The sequence below is a fragment of the Haliotis rubra genome, unplaced genomic scaffold (assembly GCF_003918875.1).
Source record: "Haliotis rubra isolate DU_JTF1 unplaced genomic scaffold, ASM391887v1 Scf292, whole genome shotgun sequence".
NCBI lineage: Eukaryota > Metazoa > Mollusca > Gastropoda > Lepetellida > Haliotidae > Haliotis > Haliotis rubra.
In genome coordinates, this window is record NW_025766960.1 from 696816 (window position 1) to 715197 (window position 18382).

Here is an 18382-nt window from a genome sequence, read left to right on the forward strand (position 1 = left end):
GAGAGACGACCTCTAACGGATCTCCATGGAGACCGCTATTTACACGACGCCATTTTGGTTGTTGATGCTACACTTTGTTTCCACGTCAGTGTTGACATTTCGCTGTTTATCCCGCACGTATCTCACGTTCTGCACGATGTATGCTTCTGTTGCTTTGGCCTATCATCAAGGTATCTAGTAGTGGCGTCTGTGGGAAGTTATTTTGTTTTTTTATGTTCATTTCTTAATTTTCAGTTTGATGCCTCCACGGGGGCTTGTAATGCTAAAAACTGCCATCAAGGTATGTCCTGACACTGACTGGGTCTTAGCACTGTATAAAAGGATCCTTTTATATAGTGATAAGACCCCGTCAGTGACAGTATATGCCTTGATGGCAGTTTTTAGCATTACAAGCCCCTGAGGATGCCTCTTGGCCTATTGTATACCAAACTTGAATCGTGCCCTGAAGATTTGGAAACAATAAAAAGTTAAACAGTTGACTGACATACAGAAAAAAAAGAAAGTTCATTCGCCGATCCCTTGTTTATGTTCATGAATTACTGTTTGTGTTACAAATGATCAAACGTTTAAACGAATGGGTGTTGATGGGACGCTTGAAAGTATTTCTGTAAAGGGTTTGGAAACTCCTTATTAGTAATCTCAACGATGTGAATTCTGTTATTAACATCCAATGTAACATAAATTCCTATGGTAAAATCATATTGATATGTGTTTACGTATCATGACGAGGGTAAATTCCGATCAATGCCCCCCTTTCTTCCCTTGGCTACTACTAGTTGAACTTCTCAGGATTCCCTGAAATATATTTCTTAGAGTATACATAATATAATAATAATATTTACAGTGGTAGTGTAGGTTTTCATACACCAACTTGTAAGTAAAAGTTGTGTCAAGGGGAGGTACTTTTTCATGTCCAAGACCATTTTGGCCAGACCATTTTACCTCAAAGAAAGTATAAAAACTTAACAAAACCAACCAGACAAACAACCACCTAACAATAAACAAAACACCACGAATCTTACAGTAAAGTCAGTCCATTTTTGGGTAAAGTCTACAATCAATACTATCAACACAATACATTGAGATTCCACTCTAGCACCTTCCACAGTGTAAGTAACAATTGTATCAAGGAGAGAAATTTTGTCATATATGTCCCAATATGTCCAAGACCAATTTAAAGAAATTTAAAATTATTTAAAATAAAAGCAACAGATACAACAAACTAAACTGAACCCAAGAAACAAACGACAAACAATGAAAAACAAAACAACAATCACCATGATTCTTACAACAAAGTCAGTCCATTTTCGGGTTAAGTCTATAGTCAATGAGAGACAATACATTGAGACTGAACTGTGTTGATGTTTTCTATATATTAGTGTAATATGTATTCCATTCCAGCTCTGGACGATCTCCACAGGTTTAGGACCTACCAGGCCCCCGTCTCCCAAAAGTCTCTCCCAGTCCCTGATCCTGTAGGTCATCCATACGTCCCAGTTGTTTGACTGTATCCTGTTAAAAAAACAAATCTCGAGAACCAGTTTGAAACATGGAATTGCATACGTATTAACAAGATATGAACAATATATAATAATCATATCTTAAATCTCATTTTAATTTGAAACCGATAAAAGCATTAAACATCTCATAATCCCAACCAAAGTTCTCTCACATCAAATAAGAAATAACCATCTCATTTAATTTCAATAGTATGTTCATCATATCCCTATCTAAATATACTACATGTACATTCATGGAAGTATGATCACTATGTCACTAGATACCATTACTACAAGTTCTTGTCCCCACATAGGATAGGTTTTGTTCGTTCCTAGCCTATTCTTTGTGACATGACTGATAAAATAGAGATAACATATATGTGAAATATTAATAAGCTGCTTATTATCAGTACTCATTTTAGCAATGGAAGTTACCAGCATTATTCTATCCCTCCCTTACATAACAGTCTGAATGCATGACCTTTTTACGGACACCTTGTATAACAACTAATTCACAGTGATTCGAAAAGGTGTTTTATTTCATCTTGCTCTTTGTTGAAATGTCCCCTTTAAACTGTGTACTAATAACAAAAATTGGTCGACTTTTGGCTGTTTTCTTAATGCATGCCTTTTTGTAAAACTGTCAGTTAACACTGATTTCACTTGCATTATTCTATCCCTCCCTCACATAACCAGAATCCGAATGTATGATCTATTTGCAAACACCTTGTAATATTTGATAATGACTCAGGAAGGTGTTTTAACTTGCTCTTTGATCAAATAGCCATGTGAAACAGTGTTCAAATGGCATTCGTTAAGTTATCAATTAATACTGATTTTAATGATATAGAGAAATCTGTTTCCTCTCTAAAGCGTTCTGGTGTCTTCACGATCACCGTCAACCCCCTCTACTCCCTGCCCGACCCCCTGACCTCCCTCCCCGTCCCTGCCTCCAGAGCCCGTCCTCAAGTTGTGGAGATCGATCTTGGTGAAGAATCCAAGCAGCCCCAGTCGTGCTCGGCTGTCCTTGTGTCTTGTGTGAAGTACATGTTCCAGAGTTTCTTCACACAGAGATAGACTTTGGATGTGTGTGTTGTGTTGTGTGAACTGCTAGTTTTTGGACCTTTAGGATAATCTGTTTTGACTGTTTGGGCTAATTGTTGATAATATATTGTTTCATATCATATAAAATCATATAGTTAAAACGCATGTTAATTACGTTGTTGCCTCAAGAAAGGGTCTTATACATTCGTATTTTACTCCAGGAACAGACCATTTTATATTCAGGTGTTGGGTAATGCTGGGGTTAGGATATTATGGAAACAAATCAGCTGGCCCAGAAAATTAAAGAAACATATACTTATGTTACAAATAGTTATGTTATAAGTCAACAAAAAACAAACAACAGTTATCTCCCACAAGAGTTACATTGTTGAACTGTGGTTCCCTTAAGAAAATGTTCAGTTGATTATTGGTTTGAAGTTCAAAATCCCAGAACCCCTCCTCCCCCGAAAATTAAATGGTCAGTTCCAAATGTCGGTTCCTGAATTTTGCCTCCACCCCAAGACATCTGTCATTTGTAGTAAGTACTCGGTGTCATTTCAACCAGTTAGACGAAGTTATATTTTACGGAATTTCTTTACATACATATTTCACCATGACAGTATACTGTTATCTTTAATAACAAACATCACACCAAATTTACAAACATACAGTAAACTACTCATTAAAAGTCAGATATCACTTCTTGCTACCACTGAACAAAGTGTATTTTGAAAAAGACAACTAAGATTTGATTTCAATGCGATTGAATGGAAGTCGCAGACACGGAGAGGAACGCGAAATTGACAAAACTGAAATGACTATGTTGTATCTCAAAGATTCTCAGAATAAAAATGAATCGTTCCAAACGTATCTCGTTTTTATCTTCCATCATAACGTTTTACATATGATCTCTCTGTGAAGATCCGGGTTAGAATTGATCATCAGTAACCCGTGCTTTCCGTAAAGGCGACTAACGGGATCGGGGGGTTAGACTCGCCGACTTGATTGACGCAAGACATCGTATCCCAATTGTATAGACCGATGCACATGCTGTTGATCACTGGATTGTCTGAATCGGACTCGAATATTTACAGCTTGAATATTGCTGAGTGCGCCGCGCCGTTAAACAACAAACAAACAAAACATCCACATAAACTAGTGCCCAAAAGAAACAAAACACCACAAAATATTACATAAAATATCACAAAAATAACAATGTAGTGATAAAACCATACTGAGCCATGTCACACACGTACAGACCCATCTTTTCCAGGAACAAACGGCGAAAAAAGTTAACGAATCGCATAAACGTCACAAAAAATCTAAACCGGATTACCGTATAAGACAACAGACTGTGTACCGGCGACTAATTGGATTCAAGATGTGCCGCAAGCTTAACGAATTCACGACAGGAAATACATCACGGTTTGTGTGAAATATATGGTAACCTGGCATTCTTCCCGCACATGTGCACAAGTTTCAAAGGACAGTTGGTTATTCATTCCTATGGCCCGGTAGTAATTTCAAATCCCATCCCAGATGGCCTAGCAACCTTGGGCCAATTTGTAGGGACCCAGATTAAATGGACGGGCAAAGGGAGAAAGAAAACTTACTCCAGCTGTTTGCGATCATGGCGAGTATGAGACACTATAATACTGACAAATGTATGGTAGACAAATTTAGGGACAGGATTGTGTCTAAAGTGTCCCTCAAAGACGTTTTGTGATGCAATAGACAACACATTCTGAAGTTAATTGACCGCCTCCATGGTGTAGTGGTTAGAGCGGCCGCATTTAGAGTTCTATTCTCAAAGGGGAGAGCGGATGGTCGCGGGTTCGATCCCCGACCGCGTCATACCAAAAGACGTTAAAATATGGTACTTGTTGGTCCCTGCCTGGCGCTCGGCATTAATGGGTACAACAAGGACTGGTCGGCTCGGAGTCAGTATAATGTGTCTGAGTGGGGTATTCATGCTTCACTGCGGCATGGTATCTCAGTGGGCTAGCACTATAAAACCAGCTTCAGTCTGGGCTAGTACAAGCAGCCGCACATACACACGCATGCACGTCGTCATATGAGCGAAATATTCTCAAGCACGAGGTTAAACCCAATTTCACCTCACCTCACCTCACCTCACCTCTGAAGTCAATTCATGTTGCCTAACAACCATTAGATTTCTGCAGTTTGAAATTAATTAATGTTTGGATGGAAATATTTTAGTAGTTACTAAACTTTGAATGAAAATAACATGTTATCGAATTATCAGCTTATGTGGTCATAACATTTTGAAAGCCAAATAGCATCGTCATTTGTTTCAGTTGATATCACATAAACGCATGGCAGTTTGTAGTCGAACTATTCGTGATGTAACTGGTGTTGCCCGAGGATGTATTGTGGTACATGATTATCCTGGTGTACTTATTACGTATTAATTATTTTCTTGTTTCAGTTCACAAAAATTGAGTAACAAACACTCGTAAAAGATTTACCCATGTTTGAATCCCACAGAAGTGGAGGTCGCAAAACAGAGAGGACGGCAGAAATTACAAAACTGAACCGAAATGTACAATATCTCAAACAGTCTCTGAATAAAAATAAATCGTTTCCGACATATTGTCTTTTTTTATCTTTTCATCATAGATGTTCGGGTATCGACATATTATTTACCGGTGATAGTCCGGGTTAGAATTGGTCAGAGTAAGTAAGAGGCGACCAACGGGATCAGGTGGTCGGGCTTGGTCGACACGTTCCATTGTATCCCCGTTGCGTAGATCGATGTTCATGATGTTTATCACTGGATTGTATGGTCCAAACTCGTTATTTGCAGATTGCCGGCATATAGCTGGAATATTGCTGAGAGTGGCGTTAAACAACGAACAAACAAACAAACAAACATGTAACCTGTCCGAACCCTCTAAGGACTAAGAGGAGCTGGAACAATATTGGACTCCCCCTGGGGATCATCAGTATAAGCCTGTGGCAACATCCATCCTTGATGCTGAAGTTGTACTTGACACATGTCCTCGTATCCCAGTGGCGTAGATCGATGCTCATACTGTTGATCACTGGATTGTGTGGTCCAGGCTCGATTACTTACAGACCGCAGCCATATAGCTGGAATATTGAGGGGAGTGCAGCGAAAAACTAAACCAGAGGGTTTGTTGTTGAAGAATTACACCTAAATCCCCATTTCTGTTCGATCCTTGTGTATTCTTTCACAAAGAAGCTCAATATATGTTTATATATCAACAAAGTTTATTTTAACATTGATGTAAAACGCATGAAGGAAGCACAATGTGTCAAATGTATCTTTGAGTATTTGGTAATGGTTGCACAGCCCACTTCAAGTGTTGGTAAAACACATCAACAATAACAAAAATCCTCCCTGCTATGCACATTCACATGGAAGACACGTAGGTACGCACGCACGCACGCACACACACACACACACACACACACACACACACACACACGCACGCAGAAACTCCTGTAAAGTGTATACATGTTTATGCTCAAGCACCTCTGCCTTACATTTGAAGGCTATTCACTTATGTAAATAAGTATGAGTTCTTTAGGTCCGATTTGATCTTTTGCACCCCTTTCCATAACAATCACAAGTTATAACAGAAGTCTTGGTATTCCACTGCTGCTTGGAATCACCGATTGCTTGATGACATAGTTTTCTGATTCCTCCCAGACCATGTTAGTTTGAAAACAACTCCGCATCAGGGTTATCTGTGAGTTTAGTCTGTTTAGTTGGGGACTAAGCTGACAGCAAAGTTCAACCCCCTCAAAGCGCTCCACCCTGGACAAAATGGCGGTAGATGTTCGGGTATCGATATCACCATCAACACTAATACACAACTAGGTTCGTTCCTCTTCCCACAATACAGGATAACCACAGTTCGACAGGAGCACCTCCCGACAAAATCTCGTCCTGAATGAACATTTGTGTCATCACAGCACGTCTTCTGTAACAGGTTTGATCGTCTGTATCAGGTAAAAGTGCCTGTGTCTGCAGCCTTTCATGACGTCACTTCCTGCTCCATGACCTTCAGAGGGCAATACAACTTCCCAGCACGAAGATCCGTGAGACGTTCCATTACCATGTTACCCAGTCGGGTCAGTTTGATGGGTACCTGAGCAACCTTCTGATCCATCCCGTCCTGGAATACCTACAGGTACACAAAACAGAGCATTATCTCAAGTTTCAACGACAAACGTTTGTGTGCAAATCATGATCACATAACACACCAACTACATCCTGACGATTTTAAACCGTGTTACTTTAGTTCCATGTCTATAAGTGACACTAATATGCCAGTTTGAATGAGAACAAAACAAAATGATCCCAAAGTTATGAATAAACAAAACATGAAACAGTCCGAGGCTCATTTTGTTATCCAGTAACCAATCTTTTTAATGAAAAGTTGCTAGTAAATTCCAAGTTTCCATATATTTTGGAATTCAGCAATATTGTGTGCCAAATTTAGGCCTCATCCATGACAGTCCTTTAGTGACAGAGGTGATCACGTGTTTAAATGTTCATCGCCAAATCAAGCACTAAAGGAAAAAAAATTGGCAAATAATTCGACATTAATTCCAACTGTATCACAACTAGTTTTGTCTGGACCGATAAACCCCTGACTGGTTTAAGAGGAATGCTCTAGCAATCGGGACACATGTCACAATGTGGCACATTCAGTTACAGTCATTCTACCTGATATATATATGTAATTCAGCCACTTCTCTACCCACATATCTTGTTCAAATGTAACCAAGTAAAGTGAATAAAAATACTTTACAAAAATAAAATTCAGCCATTTCATTACATACTTAAGCCACTCCGTATTAACACTGAAGTTGTTTTACACAATGTAATGTAGGCACATCTCACCCGTATTTCAATGTTTCCGGCCAATCGTTTACATACCTGTTCCATTCTGGACACCAAGAATCTCAGCGAAGACACCATCTGATACAACCTCGGGCTACACGATGTCTGGTCAAACAACACCGCCGTGTATTCCACAACATGGTGGACCTACAAACAGTAAAGGGTTATATTGTTATAATTAAGGTAATAGCTCTGACACCGGGCTCAAATCCAGTATGAGATACACTTGTAACTAACTTTAATCAGAGTATATCTGATGATATTTACGAAAATATTTCTTTCCCATTACTAACTCACAAGTCTTCAGTTCTGAAGCAGCATCACTTCGAAAGCAATATCATCCATTATACCATCTGAGGACAGCAGAATTTGACTAGTGTTTATTTATTATACCAGACTATTAATTGCACTCTTGTCTACCTCAAGTATTAGGTTGAGTGCCCAGTCCAGCAAATGGAGCTCTCCCCTCAAGTCCGTATTCTCCAAGATCTGGTGCAACTCCACCAAGTCACGTGACTTCCGGCCTGGCTGATTCCGGGATGGTTCGGACTGAGATCTCTGATGTTTGAAGACCAGTCCCTGAAAAAATGTACCCAATTAATCTGTGTTGTCTTAGAAAATCCATTCCAGTGAATGCTCAGTTTCTAACCCAAAGCAGGGAGAATATGTCACATGCTGTATGACATGATGAGATTGAAGTGACTGACAGCGCTTTCACTGGAAATAAGGATTTTATCACATGTGTCATCCAAGTCAGCGAGCCTGACCCCCGAACCCGTTAGTAACATGGGTTACTGAAGATGAATTCTAATCCGGATGGGTCTTCACAGGTCACGTTTTGTGAAAGTTTATGGAGTACAGTTTGGGCAGTATTTCATTATATCAGAAAAACACGCCACATTGGTGAGAACCAAATAGAAACAGGGAATACGTAAGGCCCATAACGGGCTCGACACAAACTTGGCTGATGCATGTCATCTGTTCCCAGCTAAGTAAAAACTTGATGTCAATAACTGGTCACATCCAGACCGTCATCATAGCAGAGTCCAGTGTACAACGATTATCTTACCTTAAGTTTACGCTTCATCTTAGTCACGTGATGTGTCATGTCATGACGCCGTGACACCCCCTGTTTCTGCCTGCTTGACAAGGCCAACATGTAGGCTCGGCTCCTGGACTCGGGGTGCTCAGAAATGCTCTCAAAATATGCCTCCCGCATAAGCTGCAAGAGAGGTAAAGGTCACATACTAAGAGCAGGCTATCACAAGGTCGTCTCTTATTTACTAAACCACATTTCTAACATACTACTACTAAATCATCTGAAAGGGGAGACAACTAGAGTTAACGCCATTTGATATCACCCTTCTGTCTGTCAAACATACAGAGACACAAGAATCCATCGTACCCAATAAAATTAAACTTTTTAAAAACATCCAATTTCAACAAAATAATTCTTTTTTTATTGAAACATGGAGTAGCACTAACTCCTCCTCCGACTTCCATGTTTATTTACTGTTCAACGCTGCACTTAGCATTATTCCAGCCATATGGTGGCGGTCTATTAATAATCGAGTCTGGACCAGACAATCCAGTGATCAACAGCATGTGCATCAATCTACGCAACTAGGCAACTGACTGAGCCTGACAACCCGATCCCATTATTTGCCTCTTACGACAAGCATGGGTTGCTGAGGACCAATTCTAACCGGGTCTTAACGGGTTTCTACCATGTTTGAGCCCCCACCTTTGAGTCCTCGTCATCCTTCTTGGAGTAACATCCCGAGTTGTTGTGATCGTCCCAGGGCTGGAAACACTGCCAACAGAAACTGAAGCCACATGTGCAGACCATGTTGGGACAACCTCCGTTCTTCTGGATGAAGTGCTTACACTTCGGGCACCGTTTACCTTTAACTTGAGGACCTGGCGACCATGACAACATTTTGTCATCACCTGTCAAAATAGAAACACACATAGAAAACAATGGAAATTAAGGGTGTATCCCTCAAATTGTTAGCCTGGGCCCCGTTCCTTGAAGCGATCGTCGCGTTTAGATGATTATACTCCCATACTTTAACATTGACTTACGACAGTCGTAGCTCTAAGATGATCGTAACTCCCATACTTTAACATTGACTTACGACAGTCGTAGCGCTACGATCGCTTTGAGGAACAGGGCCCAGAACTTGAATGATTAGACCTAACAGCTGTGACACGTGTGTAAAATGGGAGTGTTTTGTTTAATTAGTTTGATGTTTAACGCCACACAATATTCCAGTTATATGACGGCAGTCTGTAAATAATCTTGTCTGGACCAGACAGTATAGTGATCAGCATCGATCAATTAGGAGATAAACATCATGTGTTGGCCAAGTTCCGGGTGTTATTGAGTATTTGAAGCACGGGAATTCATTTGGAACCGACGTCGTCAGCCGGAGGTTTCAAACGAAATATTCCCGTGCTCCAAATGGCTGTTGGCTGTTTCCCATGGTAGCATCTGGAACTGCTCATTTGTGACGTCATTCGGACTTTACGTCACAATATGATTTTAATGATGTCATCACAGCTGACGACACGAACAATACAATGGTGTGAGCGATGTTTGCATGTATTAATACGCAGCGAATTTCCGGGAATCGAATACCATTTGATCACGTTTTTCAACCAATCAGATTAAAAAACACAGTGACTTTTGGTTTACAATATGCAATTGGGATACGATGAGATCTCAACCTAGTCAGTGAGCCTGAGTGAATGAGTGGGTATGGTTTTATACCGCTTTTAGCAATATTCCAGCAATATCACACGGCGGAACACCAGAAATTGGCCTAACCTATTGTACCCCCTGAGAATCGAACCTGGTCATCAGCGAGACAAGCGGGCGCTTTAACCATTAGGCTATCACACCATAAAGGAAGATAATGATTGTGTAGCAGGTGGACTGAACGAGGTTTCGGTTTCATTACAGTGGCCTGTGATTATGCCTCGACTACCTTTGGTTAGTGCTTTAGCACACAGCACATGCAGTCAACTCTTGACTAACTAATGGTCGAATATGTGAGCAACTCGCTACGAGAACGATGACCCAAAAGGCACAATTTGATCCACACATACTGAGGACCTGTGACCTTACTTCTTACATATACTACTCACACTTTGCTAAGGATCACAAAAATTCACAACTTTACTTAAACATAGATTTATAATTTGAAAATGTATCCATTTAAAACTGGATAAATAATGATATGGTAACCCCTCTTTAGGCAAAGCTAACTGTATGCGCCTGATACATGAGTAACCATAAAAAATGGTTTTCATGGCACCAGTCAGCCACTTTGCATATCATGGAACGAGTCATTGACAAGTACACAACACATGTCAATAGCAGGTATGGGATCCACAAGATGAAATGACATACTGAAACCTAGGATCCATGCTTACAATAAGCTTCGATATTTAAACCAAATTAGACCCCACCATAGTTTTCTGTTGAATCAATGATTTGATCCTTACCAAAGTGTGAATAGTAGAGTATTTTAATACAGGGGTGGAAATAACCCATTGCCCGACGCCCGAGTCCAGTGTTTTTTTCTGTCGGCAAACAAATTTGTATATCACACTGTACCGGTGTCCAGTTGATATTCCAACGTTAATTATGTTGTTTATTTAAAAAATCAGCAAGAAAATGGCCGGTATAGTGGAAAAATTATCAGGGCAAGTGATTTTACATGTGCCACTGTACCAGAGTACACGAGTAATAACAATGACTAATACAGCGACAGTGTAGCGAGAGACCGATGTGTACGTACCGAAATGTTTTAGGTCAGTAACGTATCTGGCCATATTGGAGCATTCAGCAGGCCAGTGTGGATGACCACGACACTGGACACAGAAGGTGGCGCCACAGCCGCACTGGGCACATCCGGTATCAGCGCCACCTGTAACAGACATCATTTAAATCAGTCGAGTGACACATCAAAGTGAAGAGATATTTGTAGAATTTCACCTGATGTTACTCTGAAATTGAAGTTTATCAACGGTAAATAGTGAATATATCACATTAGTGACATAAGTGACAAAGTGAGTTTAGTTTTATGCAACACTCAGCAATATTCCAGCAATATGGTGCCGATCTGTAAAAAATAGAGTCTGGACCAGACAATCCAGTGATTAACAGCATGAGCATCGATCTACGCAATTGGGATACGATGACATGTGTCAACCAAGTCAACACGCCTGACTACTTGATCCCGTTAGTCGCCTCTTACGACAAGCATGGATTAATGAAGATCAATTCTAAACTCACTCATTCACTCACCATAAGTAGGCACTGTGTACTTAGTTTTAAAAATAAACGTGTTGCAATTGACATTGATGATAATGTGTATAGTGAACTGTTGTCCTGTTATATATTAATGGCGACTTACCTTCGAGAAGAGATACAATGCGAGAACATCCGGGTCTCGGGCACCATGACTTGGACTCGGATGTAGAAATCTCCATATCATCCAGGCGAGACATGTACAGCTTCATTTGGCTCATGCTCATCAGGGATGCCAGCGTGCCCACATCCAGTCGGCTTTTACAACCAAATTCCTAAAAATCAAAAGAAAGGCATTTGAAACGTACAGTTTTTTTATATAAAAAAATATGCACACTAACTGATTTGTCCCTTGAAACAGAATAGGGCATCATTCAGGAATGACTGTGTTTGTTTCGGTTCTTTGGGTGTGATGAGAGAGTATGGTTTTAAGCTGCTTTTCAGCAATATTCCAGCAATATCATGGTGGGGTACACCAGAAATGGGCTTCACGCGTTCAAGTACCAAAACGCTTTAACCACTAGGCTACCCCACCGCACTTTCGGTTCCTTGAAGTATGAATTGAAAAACAGATGCGCAAACCAGTTCAGCCAATCAGAATCGAGGAATACTGAATGAACAGTACGAAAATTTAAAGAATCTTTTTGAGCATACGCGTAGTTATTCCATACTACAGCACAAAGATAATACGTATACCACAGCTGTTCGAATCATTCATATTAATCATTACCAAAATATCCAATATTTTTTTCATAAAACTGGATGTAGAATTGCGTTGGACATCTTATTTCACACAGTGGCAGGCATTAAAGATAACCAGGTTATCCCCTTAGTGACGGTACCCATGAAGAATTGGCCCCGGTTAGAATTGGCTAGAACTGGGTCTTCAGCAACAGATCGGTGCTTGTAACGGTTGAATCGTTCTTTAACCGGCTGACTAGGTATACGTACTGGGCATGTGGTGTGAACAGATCCACTCTCAAGACTGGCTTTCACGTGGCCCTTCCAACATGTATGGCAAAACCAATGCCCACACTCGGTGAGCGCCATTCCTCTTGTGTCACGTGATGACATGTCTATGACGTCATAGCAAACACTACAACAGTCAGGAATGTCGGTAACCTTGGAAACCTGAATCTGTAACAAAAAAACGCATCAGTTAGTTTAATAACAATAAGGTGATATAATATACTCATGCCAATAATGGTTGTCACCCCCTTCAATTTATTTAATTGGAGAGGGGGTGTGGGATGGGGTAGTGAGGTGTGTGTGGGGTTGGGGTGGGGAGGGGTTTGACAACCATTATTGGCATGAGTATATGTCAGTATTCCGTAGAAATGGATTCTCTTCTTAAGTCTCGTGACGAATTTCAATGTTATTGAATATAATAAAATTGAGATCACGATGAAATAAGTTTTAAAACATGATCTAATCTGGCGACACAAGTAGAGTGGTAGGCAGTCTCTTTATGTCCTCTCTCATTAATAAGTTTCATAATGCTAAACATTAGAATTGTTATCTCCTCGCACTCTGAACACAGCTTTGGCGACTTTCGAAAAACACATTATCTTGATTCTATTATGAACGTACCTGTATTGCTCTGGACTTGACGGCAGGAAACGCGGAAGGGAGATAACTCTCAGACTTAGGCCAGCTCAGGAGCTTCTTCAAAGTTGGGAAGTTTGGATCCGGTGGTTTGTGATCTTTCAGTTTTGTGCTGAGACAGAAAAGAGCAAAAACTATGGTAATACACAAGATATGTTGTTTTGTTGTTTAACGCCACACTCAGCAATATTCCAGCTATATATGGCGGGCTGTAAATAATCCAATGTGGACCATACAATCCAGTGATCAACAGCGTGAGCATCGAGAGATCATTTATCACTATTAAAAATGATCATCCGAACATTGAAGCAGATAGTTTATGTTCGGTAATAATTATATGAGCATTTCTATTTATTATCATTTTCGATTTATATTTACAATGAATGTGGAACACGCTTGTTGCGAGACTACCTTGTGCTTGTGTGTTCTTTGATCAGATCACACATGCAGTTGACAAGCGTCAGGGGAGACCACTCTTCCGTCACCTCAGCAGCCTTCATCCACAGGGATTTGTTCAGATCTGCATCAGACTCCATAAGGAAGCTGCAGTATACAGGAAATACATATCAGTTGTGCAGCCTTTGCAAACATAACCTCTTAACATTTTATCATTTCAAGTTTGATCTATATCCACAACAGGTATATCATTGAAGGAAATACTGCTTATAGCAAAAGCCAACAAGTTAAGTTTTATACCAAGTGAATGTTGTACCATGAACTAGCTAATGTAAAAAAAAGCCAACAAAAACTAGCTAATGTAGATATTTTGATTTTCTGAAGCTCTTGGTCTTGATATATTGAGTACAATCTTGATTACTTAAATTTAGGTTTGGAAGTAGTGATATAAAAGGAGAATACTAGCGTAAAAAACAACTGTTCATAGGGGTAAAAACATTCTAAAAGTCAACTTCCGTGATTAGAATTGAACAAAAGGTTGGTAAATTCGAAATAAACACATAGAAACACATAGAAATGGTATGGTTTGGTGCAGAATGTAAGTGAATCAGTACGAATGAGTGTCTATATCAGTGTTAAATTTTTTTAAATAGAATATCTGAGTCCATAACATCATACATTTAATATGAACCTCAGCAACAGACTTATTATGCATAACAATAGCTTTTTGAACACAGGCATAATCTTGTGTCTTCTAAAGTTGCCTTTTCTTTTCTCATCTGATCTGGGCAAAGCACTACCTTGGATGTCTGGTTTTGTATGTAACAGGGACTTAACTAAAATATTAATTACGAAAAATACATCAGTGTGTAGCTTACCTAAATTTGCCGTCACACTGTTCTTCAAACAACAGAAAGCCAGCTGTCGTTACACTACAAGCTTTGCGTACGAATGCGGTGAAGTACTTCTTGCGTTTACGTCTCATCCGATGATGCACACGTTGTGATAAAATGAAGTGAGGAACTTCGCGGAAAGCTCCTGTCATGTCCAACAGGAAACGACGTGGGTGACATGCGCATTCGAGGTACCGTTCACCAAAGATGGCAGTCAACGCTTCCGGTGCAACATCATCTGGTTTGAACACCACAGTGACACTATCTTTTTCCGGAACAATATTGACACCATCTGCTTCAGGAACGACACTGACACCTCCTTCTTCTGGCATAACTTTGTCCATCTCATCTATTACTTCCGTTGTTCCATCTGTTCCACTGACTTCTCCACCTTTCAATGCAAATTCATCCTTGTCAATGTATCTGATTTTACCCTTATTTGTTCCGGATGGCAAGTTTGTAGGGTTACGAGTTCTTTTCCTACGGAAGCAAGGTGCTTTCTTTACAAAAAGATCTTCAAACATAACATCCTTAATGAATTTTGGATGTTCATCAGTCTCATCATCCTGTACATCAAAAGAAGGCTGTTCCTCCACATCACCATCATCTGAATCCCAAGACAGAACTGGGCGTCGTTTCATGCCACTTATTGCATTGTCTTCGCTCTTTTTCTCAGGTTTGGCAGCTACTTGGCTTACATCTGGAGCTCCCCAATCCGACCAATACGCTGAAAGAGTGCAATAGATGATGCATATGTACGTGGGATAGTTTAATATGACCGTCAAGCTGGAAAATACACACGCATTGTTACCTGTATGCCGCTAGTACATGAATTTTGAAACTTATTTGAAACCCATCCGGAATTGTACATGTCAAAATTGGTGGTCATCAGAGGCTGCTTAATGGAATGAAAGGTCAAGCATTATTCAAACTCTGTGCACGGAGTGTTCCGTTCAGGTGATTTGGTCAATTAGTGTCGTTGTTTTTTAATCTGTTGCCATTATGAATTAATGATTAACATGTAGTTTCAAAGCTGGAATCTATTTCAAGCAAATGTGACACTTGCCTAATGTTTAAAAACAATATTCATACCGAATTCTATCTATCATGTTTAAATGTAAAAAAGAATAGAGTAAGTTTAACACGATTCCGATGCTCATATCAAGAACTTGTGGCCTTTTGAGTACCGGAATAAAAAAAATAATAAAAAATTATTTTTTTTAAAATGGCATATGATAAATAGGAAATTTATTTTAGAAAAAGAATATAATATGCTTGTTCATTTGTTAAGTGACTGAACATAAAATGATTTATTGCATAATGAACTAAAGATGAATACTCTGCTGACGACAAATATATTTTTATTATTTTGGTGTGCCCAAGACTACATTACATTGCTCACATGTGTGAGTAGCCTACAGCAAATCCGCCTGTTAACTCTAATGCCAGTAATCCCCTTCCGGGCTTACATAAATCTACCTCGACCTCTGATGACCTTATCTGGCATGGCTTACTTCCTATATAGGTTTTCCGATGTTATGGATTGTTGCTTATTAAATAACCCCTGGTTTGTCAATAAAACTGGAATTTATATTAGCAGGCGCTACAAATATCACACATCAATATATGCAGTCACGCCTACGTTAGCATTAACACAATCAACTGTTCTGCAGTAAAAAGTATTGTTCCAAAGTCAATGAAATAATCAAATCCATTAAAATATACCAAACCAATATATCCGCCGATTGCAAATATCAAAAAGACAGAGTAAGGTAACAGTCGACCTTTTCCTTAAAGAAATCTGAAATGTGCGGCTATTCTTTGAACTGTGAGTGAGTGAGTGAGTGAGTATGGTTTTACGCCGCTTTTTTGCAATATTCCAGCAATCATCACGGTGGGGAACACCAGAAATGGGCTTCACACATTGTACCTATGTGGGGAATTGAACCTGGGTCTTCGGCGTGACGAGCGAACGCTTTAACCACTGGGCTACCCCACCGCCCCCTTTGAACAGTACTTTGATCACCTTAACAATGAGTGGGCGAGTTTAGTTTTATGCAGCTGCACTCAGCAATATTCCAGCTATATGGTGGCGGTCTGTAAATTATTGAGTCTGGACCAGACAATCCATGCAGTGATCAACAGCATGGGCATCGTTCTACGCAACTGGGGTACAATGACATATGTGTCAACAAAGTCAGCGAGCCTGACCACCTGATCCGTTAATTGCCTCTTGCAACAAGCATGGGTTGCTGAAGATCAATTCTATTAAACCAGGATCTTCATGGGTATCACGGTACCAACATTCAAGGCCTCATGTATCTATCTATTCGTGGAAAATACTAAATAAGTTTATATACGTCAACATGATTACAATACTTGTTCGATGATCCCCACAAGTACAGATTGGTGCTAAGAAACTTAGAAACATGATCAGGGATCGATGTGTGGGATTCAAACCCAGGATTACTAAGTGTTTTTAGAGAATCTTACTTGAAGCCGGTACCGGTGTCACATTTGTGTACTCTGCGCGTCTACGTCTCCGCCTTGAAGTCACCGTAGCCGATGACGTTCTACATCGCCCGTGAGGCTGAACTACCTCTATCCGTATTTCAGGTTTGTCGGGGGGCGTATCACTCTCCGATGTAGGGGGTGGAACAATTTTTGGTCCCGTTGTCTTCTTTCGTTTGCCGTTCGTTTTTTCTTTCGGCTTTCGGAGAAAAGAATCGGCATTGAAAAAACACGAACCGCCCTGGAAAGTTTTTTCACAGCCTTTACTCCCTGTAATTGATTCGCAGTTAGCCGCCCCGTTCATCCAGAGTCTCTCTATAACATACAAATTGAACTCTTCCTCGTTGTAAACATTATTTTCCATTTCCTCTTTTAGAGCCTCAATGATTTTCCAGCGACCCTTTTTGCTGAGTGACAGATTGACATTCTGGGTGGCAGTTTTCCATGAAGAAAGACCAGTCATGTTCAATACTCTGTCGACACCGGCGTCGTCGATACCGTTGGTGTTGACGGTGAAGAGGCCGGGCAAGCGTCCGTCTCTCCCTGGTTGAGGAGCATGGTTACATTTCGTGTTGTTCATGTCGATGTTAAATATTGACAGCTCACGGTAGCGACACTTTAAGCACGTCCGTACCCAGTCGTGTTCACATTCTATATGGTGAGAATATCCCTGCGAACAGTTTATATCAGCTAACATTAGTCTAGTGAAACGATGGCGCAATACCTGTTTCACGACCAACCATCATAACCAGTGTACAGCTAATGTCTATTTATAGAGGGGAATCCCCTTTATCAGCGGTTAACCGTCTGTCAAATCCAGAGTAAATATGGCCCAGTGGATGTTTGAGACGTGTTCTTACTGTCGAACATTCTGGGACAGAAACACTGTCGATATCAGCTTATGAATCACAACACAGAATCATCAAGTATGCTATTAAATTAACATACTTGCACAACGCATGGCAATAAATTCACTCATTTAGTGGATATATCAACTTTCAAATTAAGAAAAACAATTAAGGCATGCCAGTTAGTTCGGTTTAGTTCTATTATGTATCCTATATAGAAAGTGCAATTTTGTTTTTTTTTCAATCCAGCAAAAATGTGAGGGTTGTTTTTCTTTCATTGACGTAGCCTCCCCGCAGCCTTATTGCCACACTCTACGATCATGATGTATGTAGCAGGCACTGATACCGAGCTTGTGCAATTTACCCTATGA

The 18382-nt window shown here is 40.1% G+C and overlaps 2 protein-coding genes and 1 long non-coding RNA gene across 3 annotated transcripts; 2 read left to right on the top strand and 1 right to left on the bottom strand.

Annotated features, from left to right (window-relative positions):
* LOC124282063 lies at window positions 1-2576 on the top strand. The gene is made up of 3 exons (XM_046718031.1): window positions 1-170; window positions 1402-1475; window positions 2373-2576. Exons 1-3 carry the CDS (start codon window positions 26-28, stop codon window positions 2574-2576), a joined length of 423 nt encoding a protein of 140 aa, XP_046573987.1. The 5' UTR covers window positions 1-25.
* Window positions 2577-6136: 3560 nt separating this feature from the next.
* On the bottom strand, window positions 6137-17918 carry LOC124282097. Its single transcript, XM_046718069.1, has 12 exons — window positions 17146-17918; window positions 14638-15379; window positions 13775-13906; window positions 13349-13475; window positions 12710-12895; window positions 11865-12033; window positions 11247-11375; window positions 9185-9390; window positions 8510-8662; window positions 7861-8019; window positions 7477-7587; window positions 6137-6718 (listed from the first exon to the last, which is right to left on the bottom strand). Exons 1-12 carry the CDS (start codon window positions 17858-17860, stop codon window positions 6569-6571), a joined length of 2979 nt encoding a protein of 992 aa, XP_046574025.1. The 5' UTR covers window positions 17861-17918; the 3' UTR covers window positions 6137-6568.
* LOC124282101 lies at window positions 10838-17145 on the top strand. The gene is made up of 3 exons (XR_006900053.1): window positions 10838-10968; window positions 14681-14685; window positions 17136-17145. It is a non-coding gene; the product is annotated as an uncharacterized LOC124282101 (long non-coding RNA).
* Window positions 17919-18382: the final 464 nt, after the last annotated feature.